At 50.5% G+C, this 14141-nt stretch overlaps 1 protein-coding gene across 7 annotated transcripts in view; it reads right to left on the bottom strand.

The window, feature by feature from the left end:
- The window catches only part of CLEC16A (C-type lectin domain containing 16A), a 200864-nt gene that overhangs the window by 37637 nt on the left and 149086 nt on the right, over positions 1–14141 (bottom strand). For 3 of the 7 annotated variants that reach the window (XM_035022276.1, XM_035022278.1, XM_035022280.1), the window contains exons 19-21: positions 13947–14098; positions 11342–11546; positions 9465–9632 (exon numbers count right to left, since the gene is read on the bottom strand). In XM_035022276.1, coding sequence (XP_034878167.1) covers positions 9465–9632; positions 11342–11546; positions 13947–14098 — 525 coding nt within the window. The remainder of the gene's footprint in view (positions 1–9464; positions 9633–11341; positions 11547–13946; positions 14099–14141) is intronic. The other 4 variants (XM_035022275.1, XM_035022277.1, XM_035022281.1 and 1 more) reach the window with 2 other exon arrangements.

The following is a 14141-nucleotide window of genomic DNA, read 5'->3' as shown; positions in this document are numbered from 1 at the left end:
GCTCTTCTCTGGCCCTGGCTCTGCCTCTAGAAGCTATGGGGCCTCAGGCACATCCCAGAACGACAATCCTCATGGCCCTTTGGCAGGAGGTAAATTCTGCCCTAGTGTTTTATCAGCACCCGATGAAAAGTCTTTCTAAATGAGCAAATCTGTGCAACGGTGGTGTGTCTTTGTTATTTACAGCAGAAGGAGCTGCTGGATGATTAACTTTGTGCAAACTGATTTAACACGTAGAAAGGGAACCTATTATTTAGGGTCCCCAAGGTCAGCCCTGACTAATAACAATGACAATAAAAAATACCGAGAGCCTAACCTTCGCTGCACACTGCACACGCGTGAGGCGTCCTGCTAGGCACTTATGTGAATTAACTCCTATCACGCTCACGACAGCCTAATGAGGTGGGTGACATTTTCATCCCCGCTTTTTTTTTTTCTTTTGAATTGTGGTAAAATACACATAACCTAAAATTTACCATCTTAACTATTTTTTGTGTACAGTTCAGTAGCGTTCAGCACATTCACATTTTTTCTATGAATAAACACGCACCGGGGGCGAACCAACTGGCCCAAGGCCACGTAATGAGTCTACGGTGGGGCCAGGACTTGAAGCTGAACTGTCTGCTCCAGGGCTGTGCTAAGCCGCCTGCTTCTGCTGACTCTCACCTGGGCAAATGCTGTTGCTGAGAAAAGAAACCTGAGACGGAGGAGTGGCAAGATCAGTGGAAGAGGACACTGAATTTGCTTCGTGGGCACCTCAGGGTGGAGAGATTCAGCGCAGCCTATCTTGTCTTGGTGCTCTTCCTTTTCTCCTCACTGCCCTGCAATACCCGTGCTGGACCTGTCCCAGGAAGGCCGACAGGACCGAGCGCCGACAGGAGCCGCATCTGAAGGGCGGGCATGGGCGTGTGCGTACACACCAGCGCGCAGCCGTGCCGCTTGCTCCGACACGTGCCCGCCCGTTCTGGGCTGCCAGCAAGGCTGCCCCCGGGGGCCCGCCTGAGCCAACAGAACATTCCCAAGTGCAGCCAAGGTCAAAGGGCAGAGTGAAGCTGGGGTCTGGTCTCTTCTCATGCCCTCCAGCAAAGGCTCCCCGCTTTCTTGCCCATGAGCAACCCGGGCAGTGTTCCCTGCTCTCTGACATGCTCCACAAGGCTCCCGGGCACACAGGCGCTTTGAGAGTTTAAGGTGGGTAATGACCCCGAAAAGTGAAGCAACACTCAATTCTTTGGAACTCTTTCCTCCTCTCCGTCTCCGCCCCCCGAGAAAGGCTCATGGGACCTGAAGGCTGCCTCTGCCTGTGTGCTCTGTTTCGCAAGAGCATTCCTCAGACACCGAGTGCCTGTGTGTCGACTGGGATAGAGTCCAAATCTGGGGGCACATTCCAGGTGAGGGAACCTTACGGGCCCTGCTTCAGGAACGTGGTTCCTTGTGGGCTGTGTGCTCCCAGCCGGACAGCGTGCTCACTCGCCTTCTTTGTGGCTGCCCTGGGGACTCCAAGAAGAGGCGTGGAAAGCAGGGACCCCCAGGACTCAGCTCAGGGATGATTTTTGCGTGGAACCTGATCCCCACATCCCCGACCCAACCGCTCAAAGGCTATTCTCTTAGACACGACTGCCAGAAAGCTTTGAAGAGAGCTCTAATCCTGCTGCTTTTGCACTGGCAAGATTTCTAAGTCTCATTTCTGCTTTTTGGTCTTCATGGACCAGGAATGCATCTCTACAAGGATGGGCCTTCATGTGCTCTACCCAGTCTGGAAGTGGTGGTTGCGGAGGTGGTGGGGGGGTGGAGGGGGGAGAAGGGTGTCTTTCCGTGTGGCTGCTTTGCAGGCAAGCTGGGGTTTAGTGTGTGTGAGTGTGATGCGTGGAAGACGGGAACGGGGAATGCTGTGTCTAAGCCAGGGCCACCTGAAGGCCCCCTCTTTAACGAGGGTCTGTCTCGCCAACCTCTGACAATCAGAGCTCGGTGGTAGAGCCGTCAGGGCTTGGCCACCACCAATGCCAGCCTTGAGGCGAGAGGGGGATTTAGAGATATGGCTCTCAGCCTGCCCTGTGTGAGCCCTGCAGCCTTGGTGCAAGCCTTGGCTTCCCATATGTAGATCAGGACAAGCGCTCCCAGCTCCCAGCATTGTCCAGAGCATAGAATCAATGCATACCGAGCACCTGGCACAGTTCATTCTTCTGGTCAAACTATCCCGCACTCCCAGAAGCAGATGATGTTTTCTCTCTGACACACACCCACTTTTGGAGCCAACAACGTGGTTTGGCCTGATCCTAGTGAGGCCTCAGGTGGCTGGCTGTGGGCAGGCCTTTATTTCTAAAATCAGCAAAGGAGAATTCCCTTCAGATGTGTCAAAGCGGAGTCAGGAACCGAGAGGCAGGTGGGTGCTGGAGGCAGCAGAAGGGCAGGCCGACCTGAGTGCACAGCCTCTCTGCAGGAGGGGCATCTGGTAGGACCTTGGGCAGCTTGTTTCCTCACAGGCACAAAAGGAAAATGGCAAAACCTCCTTTCTGAGGGTTGCTGGATCAAATGAGAAAATTGCATAAAGTGCTTAGCAGCTCAATACGTCTTGCTTAAAAATAAGTAAATAAATAAAGGCCTCAGGGTCAGAATCAAGTTTCTCTAAGTCACTGACCCAGTGGCTAGAGTCTCTGGCCGGGGAGCTAAAGGCTGGGAGGGGTGGCTAAGGGGGAGTGGGGCGTTGAGGAGATTGGAGGAAGGTGGCAGGGAGCTTCTCCTTCCGGCGGGACCCCAGAAAGGCCATTCTTCTTGCCTTGGGGAGCTGGAAGGAGGGAAGTGGCTCCAGTGTTATAATCAGAAACAAGACAAATAATGGGCCTAAAAATTTAGTTTCTGGGAAACACTGTCACGAGATGACATTAGCACCTAGTACGTGATCCCAGGAGAGAAGTTAGGACTGAGGTCTATGAATTAAACATTGATTTTTTTTTTTTGGCTGTCAGTCCTAGGCTTCATGGTCAGCTCAGCTGGCTCTGAGAACACTGTAATCTTCGCATTCTTCCTCAGTTACTCAGCTGCCAAGGGTTGGCCCTGGAACCGCGCTGCCTTTCCACAGAACTGTTAAGTGTTCTGGGTCAGTGACTGATAGGGCCAGTTTGTTTGCCTTTGATAAAGATAACACTTGTGGAAAGCACAGCACTCCCCCTGTGCTCAGAGATTTACATGTTTGCTCAGAGACAGATGGTGCCCTGGACCCAGTAGAACATGGAGTCATGGGACAAGAAGAGAGGAAAGCAGAGCTTGGCCCTTGCGGGATGAAGTCTGACTCTCCAGTTGGCATTCTGAGCCAACTGGTGCAGGTGCCAGAGCCGGGTCTGAGCAAGACAGCAACGCCCCTGCAGCCGGAGTTTACAGGCTGCTGGGGAAATGAGACACTGAGCAATTCATCCCGCCCAGCCTCCATCTAGCAATCCACGTCCCTATCCCGCCTTCGACAGTCACTGAGCACTTGCTCGCCAAGTGTCAGCAGGGGAGGGCAAGACAAACAGGAACCCCAAGGCCTTCCACACGAGTGCAGGGCAAGCGACACAGACGACATATGGGTCAACTTTAGCTAATGGCAAGGGCTCTGAAGACTGTGGGAAAACCATCCCACTCGGATGAAGATATTCCAAAGAACTGGGAGCAGGTGTTCAAATAAAAACTTCCACATGCACACTCATAGCAGCGCTGTAAGTGCTTGCCCAAAGGTGAAAACCAGCCATGTGGCCATCAGTGGGTGAAAGAATGGATGAATGAGATGTGGTCCATCCACACAGTGTCTAGCTCTGACACATGCTACAACGTGGAGGAACCTCGAACACGTGACACTAAGTGAACGAAGCCAGACACAAAAGGCTACACGACGTAGGACATATGTGAAACGTCCAGAACGGGTTAAGTCCATCAAGACAGAATACAGAGCAGTGGTTGCTGGGGGCTGGGGAAGGGCGAATGGTGAGCGACCGTTCGATGGGAACAGGCTTTTATTTGGGGGGTGATGAAGGTATTGTGGAACTAGCAGAGGTGGTGGTGGCACAAGACTGCGAATGTACTAAACGCCACTGAACTGTATCTTTTCAAAAGGTTTTATGTGAATTTCACCTCAATTAAACAAAACCAGCTGCTGCACAGAGAGGGCCTGGGGGGTGTCGGGGCCCCCAGCAGAGGCCCCCCTGAGCAGGTATCTGAGCAGAGTCCTGAATGCTGAGAAGGAACCAGCCACACGGAGGGCTCCAAGCAGAAGTCTGGATTAGAATTGGGAAGGGCGGGGGGTGAGGGGCTGAGCAAGAGGGACCGTGGAGTTCTGTCCACCTCCATGTCACCATGACCTGCCAGGTGAACACCTGTGAGCAGCCTCTGGGCCAGGAGGAGTCAGAGTGGGGGTTAAGGCTGCCCTGGAAGGCTGAAGCCCTGGCCCTCTGACTGGAGGCTGCTGCCCATGCCTCCCGCCCCCACACCAGGGGCACTTCCAGGAATGGCTTCTGCTCTGGGGTGGGCCAGTCCACTTGGTGTTTATGGAAAGATGCCTCAGTGGTCTAGTTTTGGACACCCCGCCTCCCTTGGCAGATTCCGGCAATCAGCTGTCACCTTGGGTTGGTGGGACAGGTCCCTCGAGGGCACAAACCATGGAAGGCTGCATCTCAAAGGCCAACTCTAGAGCTGGTCGTGCCTGTGCACCTGGACACGCTGCTGATGACCCAGCCGCCCCAGCCAGGCATGCACCCAAGCCTCTACCCTTGTGGAGTAGAACTTTCTGCAGGGGAAAGAGCCATGAACATGAAATCAGCCAATACAGAGAATTTGTGATTTCTCTCCAAGCCCAATGGAAAAAGAAAAATACACCGAAGTGGCTAGTCACCTAAGAGCCCTGATTTATATTCTACTTTAGTATCTCTTCCAAGGAAATGGAAGGTACATTTTCATCAAATATAATCATTTACAGCTTGTAAAGGGGGGACAAACTGCTCTGTGATGGCCACCTGGGCTACAGATGAAACGGAAGACATGTCATAACACAGCTAGTCCCTCTAGCAGTCACCCCGAGGCAGGTGGCCAGAACTGTCTTCTCTACTGGGGATTATCCCCTAGGCGGGGGTGAGGGTCCCACACAGCCTGGGGTTTTGCAGCCGTGTGGCCTAGGGTGAGGGAAACAGAGCAAGACCATTCCCAGAGTTGGGGGGGGAAGCGACAGGGGTGCACTCACGGGCTGTGGATGCCACGGCATCAGAGGCCAATCTAGGCCGTACTTCTGATGACCCCCTCTGGCCCCACTGTTTGGTTTTTGAAAACTTTCAAGGTGAGGGTGAGGAAATTCATGAGGTGCAACCAACTGAAATCTATCACGTGAGTGCACTTGCCTGCCCCGGATGCACAACTTGTTCACTCTGGTGACAGAAATGAAGCAGAAGAATGCTTAAGATCTTCTGGGGTCTCCATTCTCTGGTGTCCCTTCCCTAGTCCAAGGGCCATGGACTAAACAACCCGAGGTCTAGGGCCCCAGAGAGAACTTCGTCTTCCTGGTGTTCACGCAGGAAGAAGGCATTAGTGGGATCTGCTCTAAGGCTGTGCAAAGCCCAAGTGTGGGCTCATTCTTCATCCAATAAATACTGAATGAAGGCACAATGCTAGGTGCTGAGGTACAGCAATAAACAGGACAGACCAGGTGTCCATGGAAGTGACCTTCTCCGTGCGGAAGAAAGACCGCAGCCTGGTACCCAAACGTATCATCCAGGTAAAGAACTGCAGAGAAAATAAACCAGGCTAATGGGATGGAGGAAGGAGGGGTGGATCAGGAAAGGCCTCTCGGAGGAGGCGGCATGCAGACTGAGGCCTGTGCAGTAGGAAGAGGCAGCCACACACAGATCTGGGGAAGAACATCCAATGAGGAGGCCCTAAAGCAGGAGAGAGGCCAGTGACTTGGAGGAATGGTTCTAAACCAGTCTGGAGAACCTTGGGGCCCTCCCAGGGTCAGAACTACTCACATAAAAATAATAACAAGAACTACTCACACAAAAATAAGACAGCATTTTCCTTTTATATTCACTCTCCCAGGAGTATACGGGGGAGCTTTCCAGAGGCCACACAGTGTATGCTATGACAACAGATTAAAAGCAGAAGCAGATGCAGGAGTCCAGCTGCCTTCTATTAAGCCAGATATTACAGAGATTTGCAAAAATAGAAAACATGAAGTTTGTGTTTTGTTTTTTTTTGCTTTGGAAAACAGTTATTGTTCATTAAAAACTATGTTATTTATATTTACATGTGATAGGTGTATTTTTATTTAAAAAATAAATATGTAAATAGTTAAAGCATTTCTCAGTTTTAATTTGTCCTACCTGAAATATTAATAAATATAATCCACATAAACTCTACCTCTTTGGGACCCTTGATACTTTTTCTTAAGGGTCTAAAGGGGATCCTGAAGCCAAAACTTTGAGAAGCACTGACTCAGAGGAGCAGCAGGGGCTGGTATGGCTGGGGTATGGGATGGAAGGAAGGGGGGGGGGCTGCATCTGAGGGGCCAGCTGGGGCCAATCTCATAACAACCACACAAGACCGAGTGAGAGATTCGGATTTTGTTCCAAGTGCAACGGGAAGCTGCTAGAGGGTTGCAGAGAGGGGCATGATGAGATCTATGTTCTAGAAAGATCCCTCTGGCCAAAGGGAAGAGGTGAGGCTGGATGCCTGAGAACACTGAAGAAGCTCCTGCATGATCTAGGGCGAGGGCTGGTGGCCAGGACAGGGAGAAAAGTTGGGATGTACTCTGGAGGCAGAGGAGGCCAGTGGGGATGGGACGGGAAAGAGGAGGATCAAGGATGATTCCAGATGCTGGGCGGCTGTGGGGCAGGCTACAGAGATAGCAGGTGGTGAGGAAGGGCAGGGCGGGGAGAGCTCCCCTCCCTCTGTCTGAGTCACGCTGAGGCTCACAGATTTCACTTGCTCTCCAATACAGGCCATTTCGGGAAGGCAGCAAGGCCTCTCTCCCCAAGGGCCCAGAGCAGTCACCCTTGGGGGCACAATTGGGGTGAATGGCCCACTCTCCACCCCGCAGCTGAGCGGCACTTCCAGGGGCTGTCAGGGGCGAGAGACAGGGAAGGGGCAGATGGCCAGTTTCGGCAGCTACCTTTGCCCTGCCACAGTCTCAAATACCCCAACCCTGGGACCAGCAACAGGAGAGAGGCATTCCAGCTATGCCAGCATCCCTGCCAGGCAGGCCCAGGCCATGGTAGACAGGACCATACCCCCAGCACTAGATGACCTCACTTTTCCCCTGGAGCCCAGGCAGGGTGGGAGAAGTTAGCAATCAGGCATTGTAAAGCCTTCTGCAAACAGAGAGATGATTATGCAGATGCCGAAGAATGTGACATTTGGCTCTAACTATTTATTTACACTTGCCTTGTTCCAAAAAGGATGGAACGGAAATAAGGCCGGGGTTTTTCTCCTTAACCCATTCATTCCTGAGATGAAACCCTAATGACCCTAAAGAAATGATTTCTTAATATAATGTCTGATGTCAGTTATATCTCAATTACAAAAATCACAAGGCAGTGCTTATAGAAATGTTATAAAAATTATAACTGTGTGTAAAAAAAAAAAAAAAAGAACTAATGAAAGAAAATGGAATGATTTCTTACCAAGCCGATCTTTATTTAACCCAGACTCATGGCCATCATTTATATTTACTTAGCAACCATCCCTACAGAACGTGAAGAAACCTGGACAATTTTTAACAGAGAATCCTCCAGGGGCGCCTGGGTAGCTCAGTCGGTTAAGCGTCCGACTCTTGGTTTCGTCTCAGGTCATGATCTTGTGAGATCAAGCCCGGCGTTGGGCTCCATGCTTAGTGCAGAGTCTGCCTGACATTCTCCCTCCCTCTCTCTCTGCCCCTACCCACCCCTCAAATAAATAATCTTAAAAAAAAAAAAATCGTCCAGACCCTGGAGTAGGCACAAATCATCTCCTATTTCATAGCTGAAAATGGAGGTGGTGCCACAATCGTTCTTATAGACCAAGACTGGTTTCAAGGATGGAAACAGTCACAGACTAGTGGGTGGCAGTGTGAACCGGTACACTTTTCCAGAGCGCACGTTGGGACTACATATGTCACGAAGAAAAGCCTCCCCTTCGACTCGGCAGACCCACTGCTGAGAATTTATCCCACAGACACTCAAGATTTGCAACAGTTATATCAAGGCCCCGAGGATGTTCTCTATGACACTGGAAGAGCAAAACACTGGAAATGACCCAAATGTCCATCAATGCAACACGATATAAAAGATCTTCTTGTCCAGCCATACAATAAAATACCATACAAGAGTTAATTATTAATTAGCATGAAGTCAATCTATATGCATTGACATGTAACACTGAATTAAGTGGGGGGTAAAAAGGCAAGGTGCAGAATTACATATATGGTATGACCCCATGTGTAAAAACTGACAAGAAAAAACATACATGGCATAAAATGAACATTTCTAAAATGATAAGCAAGGAACCGGTAACAGTGATTCCTTCTGGGGCAAAGCTGACTCATTTCTCATTTTATCATGTCCTGCTTGGGTTTTAAAATATCATATACTTACAGCATATATATTTCTAAAATAAATTAATGAAATCAAAGAACGAATATAGGATAAATCAGAGTGGAAGGAAAAGAAGGACCCTGATTTTGGACAGGTCCTTACGGCCGCACTTTAAATCAACAGCTGTTCTTAAATCGATAACTGCTTTCAAACACATTTTGCAACGTATCAACTGAAGTTCGAAACCCCAAACGCTTGCAGGGGACAGCCTGGACAACTTTCAGAAGTTTTGTAATCAAGGGCAAGGTTCTCTTTCGAGGGATCGGGGTGCACATGGATTGACTTAAGGTAGACGCACCAGAACAGGAAGGGGAAAGCCCGCCGGCCCTTTTGGAGAAGCAAGCTGCCCTTGAACTTTCTCTTTGTGTTTCTTTTTTTGGGAGGGGGTTGGTTTCAAGATGAGCACTGGAGAGAGTGGGCAGAGGTGCCCCCAGCTCCTGGATGGAAGACCCTGCCTGGCACAGCCCGTGGGGAGCTCTCACTTCTTCAGGGGCTCTAAGAGGAACCATGCATACTGTCTCTCTAGTCATCCTACATGGAGAAGGAAACCACTCCCCCACAACCTCATTACTAGCAATCTAAGTATTTCCAAGAAATTTCCAAGAAACTTCTTAGTCTTAATTCTGAGAAGTTCCTCCACATTCCCAGAAAATCTCTGGAAAACCAAACCCAGGCAGCAGAATACCAAAGAGAAAGCCAAGATTTATTTCTAGGGCTTGTGTTTCATCCTGTGCCATACTTTGATGAATCCTAAGAAATGGGTGCTTCCAGCCGAACGGACTCTGAGAGGCGCAGGGAAGCTCGCTCGCACAGGCTCCACAGAGAGCAAGCCCTGGAGCCCCAGGCGGGGACGAGAGGCGGCGCGGGGTGGGGGCGGCTTACCTGGCACCTTGTCCACTGACGCGAACACAGAGCGCTGCACCGTGGGGTCGCTGCTGCCCCGGCGGCACTGGTCGTAGAAACGGAAAGGCAGGTGCTGGGTAGAAGAGGAGGAGCCAAGTCTGAACCCCAGGACTTCGGTCGTCGGCTGGATCGGGAGGTCCAGGAGGGCTACGTTCAAACAACACCGTGGTTCATGCTCATCGCGTGGGCCACGGGTACAGGTGGCGGCCTCTGGGTTGGGGGGGTGCGGCACGCGCAGCCAGAGTGGCCGCAGCTCTACCAGGCATATCACTCGGACAGTGCCAAGCAGGCAGCCAGCAGCCTCAGGCTGGGGAGACCCAGGTGACCCCAAAGGTTCCTCCTGAGCTCAAAACACAGTTGGTGCCTGGCGAGGGATTCAGAGATGGATGCCAGCCAGTCTCCGCTCTGGATCCTTGGCTTCCGCACGCAAAAGACCCTTGCCAGGCTTCACCGCGGGTGTCATTTCAGACCCCAAAGCAAACGGGGCCAATTCTGCCCTGCAAGTTCCCATATGTACATGCGCATGGGGAAGAGTGTGTGAGGGCGAACCTACCCGCGTGTGTGTGTATGTATTTATGAGCGTGTGCTTATCTGTCACACTTGCCGTCTTCCCTGGCATAAACCAATCTCATGATATAGCAATTTGGAGGAGCTTTTTAAAATCAATTTAAGGAATACCCAAGGCGTTAGTTCGAACAGCCACTTTATGGCATAACTCTCAATTTTCAAATGAAATATCTACCCTTCGTGCCAGCAGTGAGAAATTGCTTTACATTAAAAACAACAACAACAACAACAACAAACCTTCTGAAAATAAATCTTCAGAGAAAGGACTGAATGATTTAAGTCACTTTGCACATTACAAAATGCTTCTGTAATGATTTCATAGGCCAAGTTTCAGCTAAGTGAGAAATGAAACAGGGACTGCCTGGGACGCAGGCCTGGGCAAATCAACAGGGCAGGCACGGCAAAGAACCGAATCTGTCATGTCCAGAGGACCCAGCCCACCAAGTGTTTATTTTTCGGTAATCCCTTTAGAAGGCGCCCCTCCTCCCCAAGCCGGCTGGAAATCCTCCCAGCAACCACACCAGAATGACCATCGGTGCTTGGACTGAAAGGCGTTGGTGTCTGGAGAAAGACTATTTATAATTTGAGCAGCTAGACAGAATGCCTTTCCCTGGGGGAATGCCGTGCTGTCAGCCCTGATGAATGGAACGCCCTCGTTTCAGTGCCTTGATTTCTAAGAAAGCTCGAGCCTTCCTGCAAGGGGCAGCATTAGGCCTCCTCACAAATCCACCACAGTGCCTGTGACGCGTACACCGACTTCCGAGTTTAGTGCTGGGTCATTGTGGCCCTCTCACCAAGCAGGGCTGCCTCTCACGAGAGCTGGAGGGAGAGGGGGAAGGGATGAGCTTTAGAGTCAGAAGTTCTGCATTTGGGTTCTGCCAACTCGCTCCTTGTGTGACTCTGGGCAAGTCACTGAGCCTCAGTTTACTCTTCAGAGAAATGGGCAAAACAGACCCTACTAATCTTAAGGTTAAGGATCAAAGGCAGAAGAGGAATGTCCAAGCATTTTTAAGTATAAGCTAGAAGATCCTGTGTGCCGGAGAACAGCTCTCCCACACGGACACCTGACTGCTCATGGCCTCTTGCTTGGTTAGGGAGGATTCTCCTTCCCTTCCATGTAGCCCTAGAAACTCTATAGAAATCGAACACCTGGGGAATGGGGAATTCTGAGCAGATTCTCTGTCCTTTCACCAGAACACAATGAACTCCTAAACCATAGGTGTCCTCTTCTAGAGGTCCATGTGAGAGCCCGAGGGCTCCAAGGACAGCCACCAGAGTTGGCCACTCACCGGCTATCCTCTGCATCTTCATGCGCCTTGCCTGGATGCGGCCCTTGGCCAGGCGCTGCTTGGCAATGATGCAGCGGATGTGGTCTGAGAACACGAAGGTGGCCTGGAGGATCGGGAAGGGCTTGGAGTGGGGGCTGGACGCAGGCTTGTGGATGGTGATGTTCAGGGCGCGGCTGTCATCTTCCACGCCGGTCACCTGCATGTCCTATAGAAGAGGCCAAAGAAAGGGTGGTCGTGAGGTTTAGGAGGAGGGCAGTGGCTTGGAAGCTGTGGGGTCTACATCTTATCAAGAAAGGAGTTCCCCAGGGCACCTGGGTGGCTCAGTTGGTAAAGCGACTGCCTTCGGCTCAGGTCATGATCTGGATTCAGGATCGAGTCCCGCATTGGGCACCCTGCTCAGCGGGGAGTCTGCTTCTCCCTCTGACCCTCCCCGCTCTCATGTGCTCTCTCTCTCTCAAATAAAAAAAAAAAAAATTTAAAAAAGAAAAAAAAAAGGAGTTCCCCAAATTCACCTTGGCTTTTGCTCTGAAGGAGCAGCCTCCCAAGCCTGAGTCAAGGATGGGCCCACACCAGACCAGGCCTTTCGGAGAGGACAGGCAAAGGGAGTCCATGCTGGCTGTGAGGGCTGGGACCCTACTCACGAGGACCTGAGTAAGCTAGTGAATAAATGGGTGCCCCAGCCTCATCAAGGGGCCATGGGGGCTCAAACAGTCAGACTCCCAGCAGTTCTGACTTCTGAGAAATGACAGATAACAAACCAAAATGCCTATGGCCATCTGATGTGATCTTAGATATACTCACGCATCTTCTGACCAGCTTCTTCCTGGCTTCTCTTAAGGGGGCATCCCTGGCACCCATTTGTATGTGCCTGAAGAATTTCTGGTCCCTAAAGGAAAATGCTAGCCCCGAGAAAGGGATAGGGAGGACCATTTATAAGGCACGTGAAGAAAGCTGCATTTCAAAGGTGCGGAAGAAAGCTCGCGCACAGCAAGTGTGCTAAGGACGGATCCCCTCTAAAACCTCAGAGTGGATTCTGTGCAAAGAATCTGCTTCCCACAAAAGTTTGAGGTGACGCAGGATAAAGGCATGAGACAGGAGGCAGACGCGAAAAGTCGGACGTGCTACAGGAGCTGGGGAAAATGCTAAGAAGGCTCCCCAAGTGAGATGGTTGCTGTTTGTAGGCGTTAAATCTGGCACAGACTCTTTGGAAAGAATATCTGCCTCGGAATGTTGCGGTCGGGGATTAGATGAGATATTAACACATTTAAAGCGGAGAACCTGGCACACAGAAATGGCCTGACAAATAAACAGTAACTACTGGAAGGCGACCAAAAGGAAAGGTTTATGTGCCTTTCATTGTCTGATGGAGGACATGTATTAATCCTTCGAGGGAGAAAAACACTTTCCTGACACTAAATTCTAAAGGAAATTGATCCTAACTCTAGATAAATAAGAAGCACTAAGTCATCTAATGGACAACCTCTTACACGGGAGTCCTTTTTTTAAGTGAAAGATTCTTCATATAGTTTCTCACATCACCCTCTGTAAAAGACATTTTTTAAGTGGAAAGATCTGGAAAAAGAGGAGCTTGGGGAAATAGCATCTTCAAACACGTGGGCGGCTCCCTAAGAGAGTGGGATGCTACCAGAAGGTCACACTGTGCAGAGGTGGACATGGGTCGGCCTAAGCAAGACCTTGCCAGCAACCAGAGACCACCCAGCAAGGAAATGGGCTGCCTCAGAGCAGGGCACCCCTCAGGCCGGGGAGAGTTGGCTGGACGCTCAGGGACTGGGGGTCCTGACAGGGGACAGGAGCTGGAAGGCTGTCTTCAGCATTTCTGGTTCTTCACTCCCTTCAGTTGATGAGCTGGCCTAAGTCACCCATCAGACAGCCACACATTGAGAAAACCCAAGTCCCAACTTGGTGTTTGGCAGTTTAGAGCCCATCTCTGCTTTCTAGAAAGGGGGTGAGGACAAGGGGACTCTCGTGCATTGCCGGTAGCAACAATCACTTGAGAGAGGAATTTGGCAGCATCTATGAACACCAAAAATAGGCACACCCCAACTTCTTGATAGCCGCCAAGGGAAACCCTTGCTCAGGAAGGAAGGACGGTTCTGTTCATGGCAGCACTGTTTGTAAATGGCCACAGCCACAGGGAACTAGCTAACTATGCCTTGTATGGTCACGCAGCAGTTAAAAGAATACTAGTAAGTCTGCATATACTAACATGGTCAGCTCTAAGACATCTATTGAATGAAAAAAAAGAGTTTAGAACACGTTCAGTGTGACACCATAAAACAACCCCCCCTCAAGTATGTGTATACAATGTTTATAAAAAGTACATGTAGTTGTATTTATATGTGTATTTGGCAGAGCACCAGCTCTGTAAGGACCATACTGACAATGCAGGAGAAAGTTTAAGAATTGAGGGTTTGGGTCAAAGAATACTTGACCCTTGTCTGTGCAGTATTTCAACTTTTTTTCAACGACAGTCTGTTCACGTATTCCTTGTATCCTCAGAAATTAACTGTAGAGATGATTCTTGTGTGTGTGTATGTTCGTACAGTCAATCAAGAAGAGCTTCCAGAGTCCTCAGCCGTCATACCTGCAGGAGGCCTGCAAACTTGACGACGCCCCAGCCAAGCCTGGACACATCGGGCTCCACTAAGCTCATCTGGTAAATATCGACAGCCAGGAAGCGCTGGACCATGCCGCCGTCCTTGGTGATCACGGTGCATGCGATCAGGTCGCTGTTGTCTGGGGAGAGGGAGAACAAAATGAGGCGCAGTCTGGTGGCCCA

Source organism: Mirounga leonina, unplaced genomic scaffold (genome assembly GCF_011800145.1).
Source record: "Mirounga leonina isolate KUSES-001 unplaced genomic scaffold, KU_Mleo_1.0 Mir_175, whole genome shotgun sequence".
NCBI lineage: Eukaryota > Metazoa > Chordata > Mammalia > Carnivora > Phocidae > Mirounga > Mirounga leonina.
The sequence above is the reverse complement of the archived record's forward strand: the minus strand, read 5'-3'. Positions and strand labels throughout refer to the sequence as shown.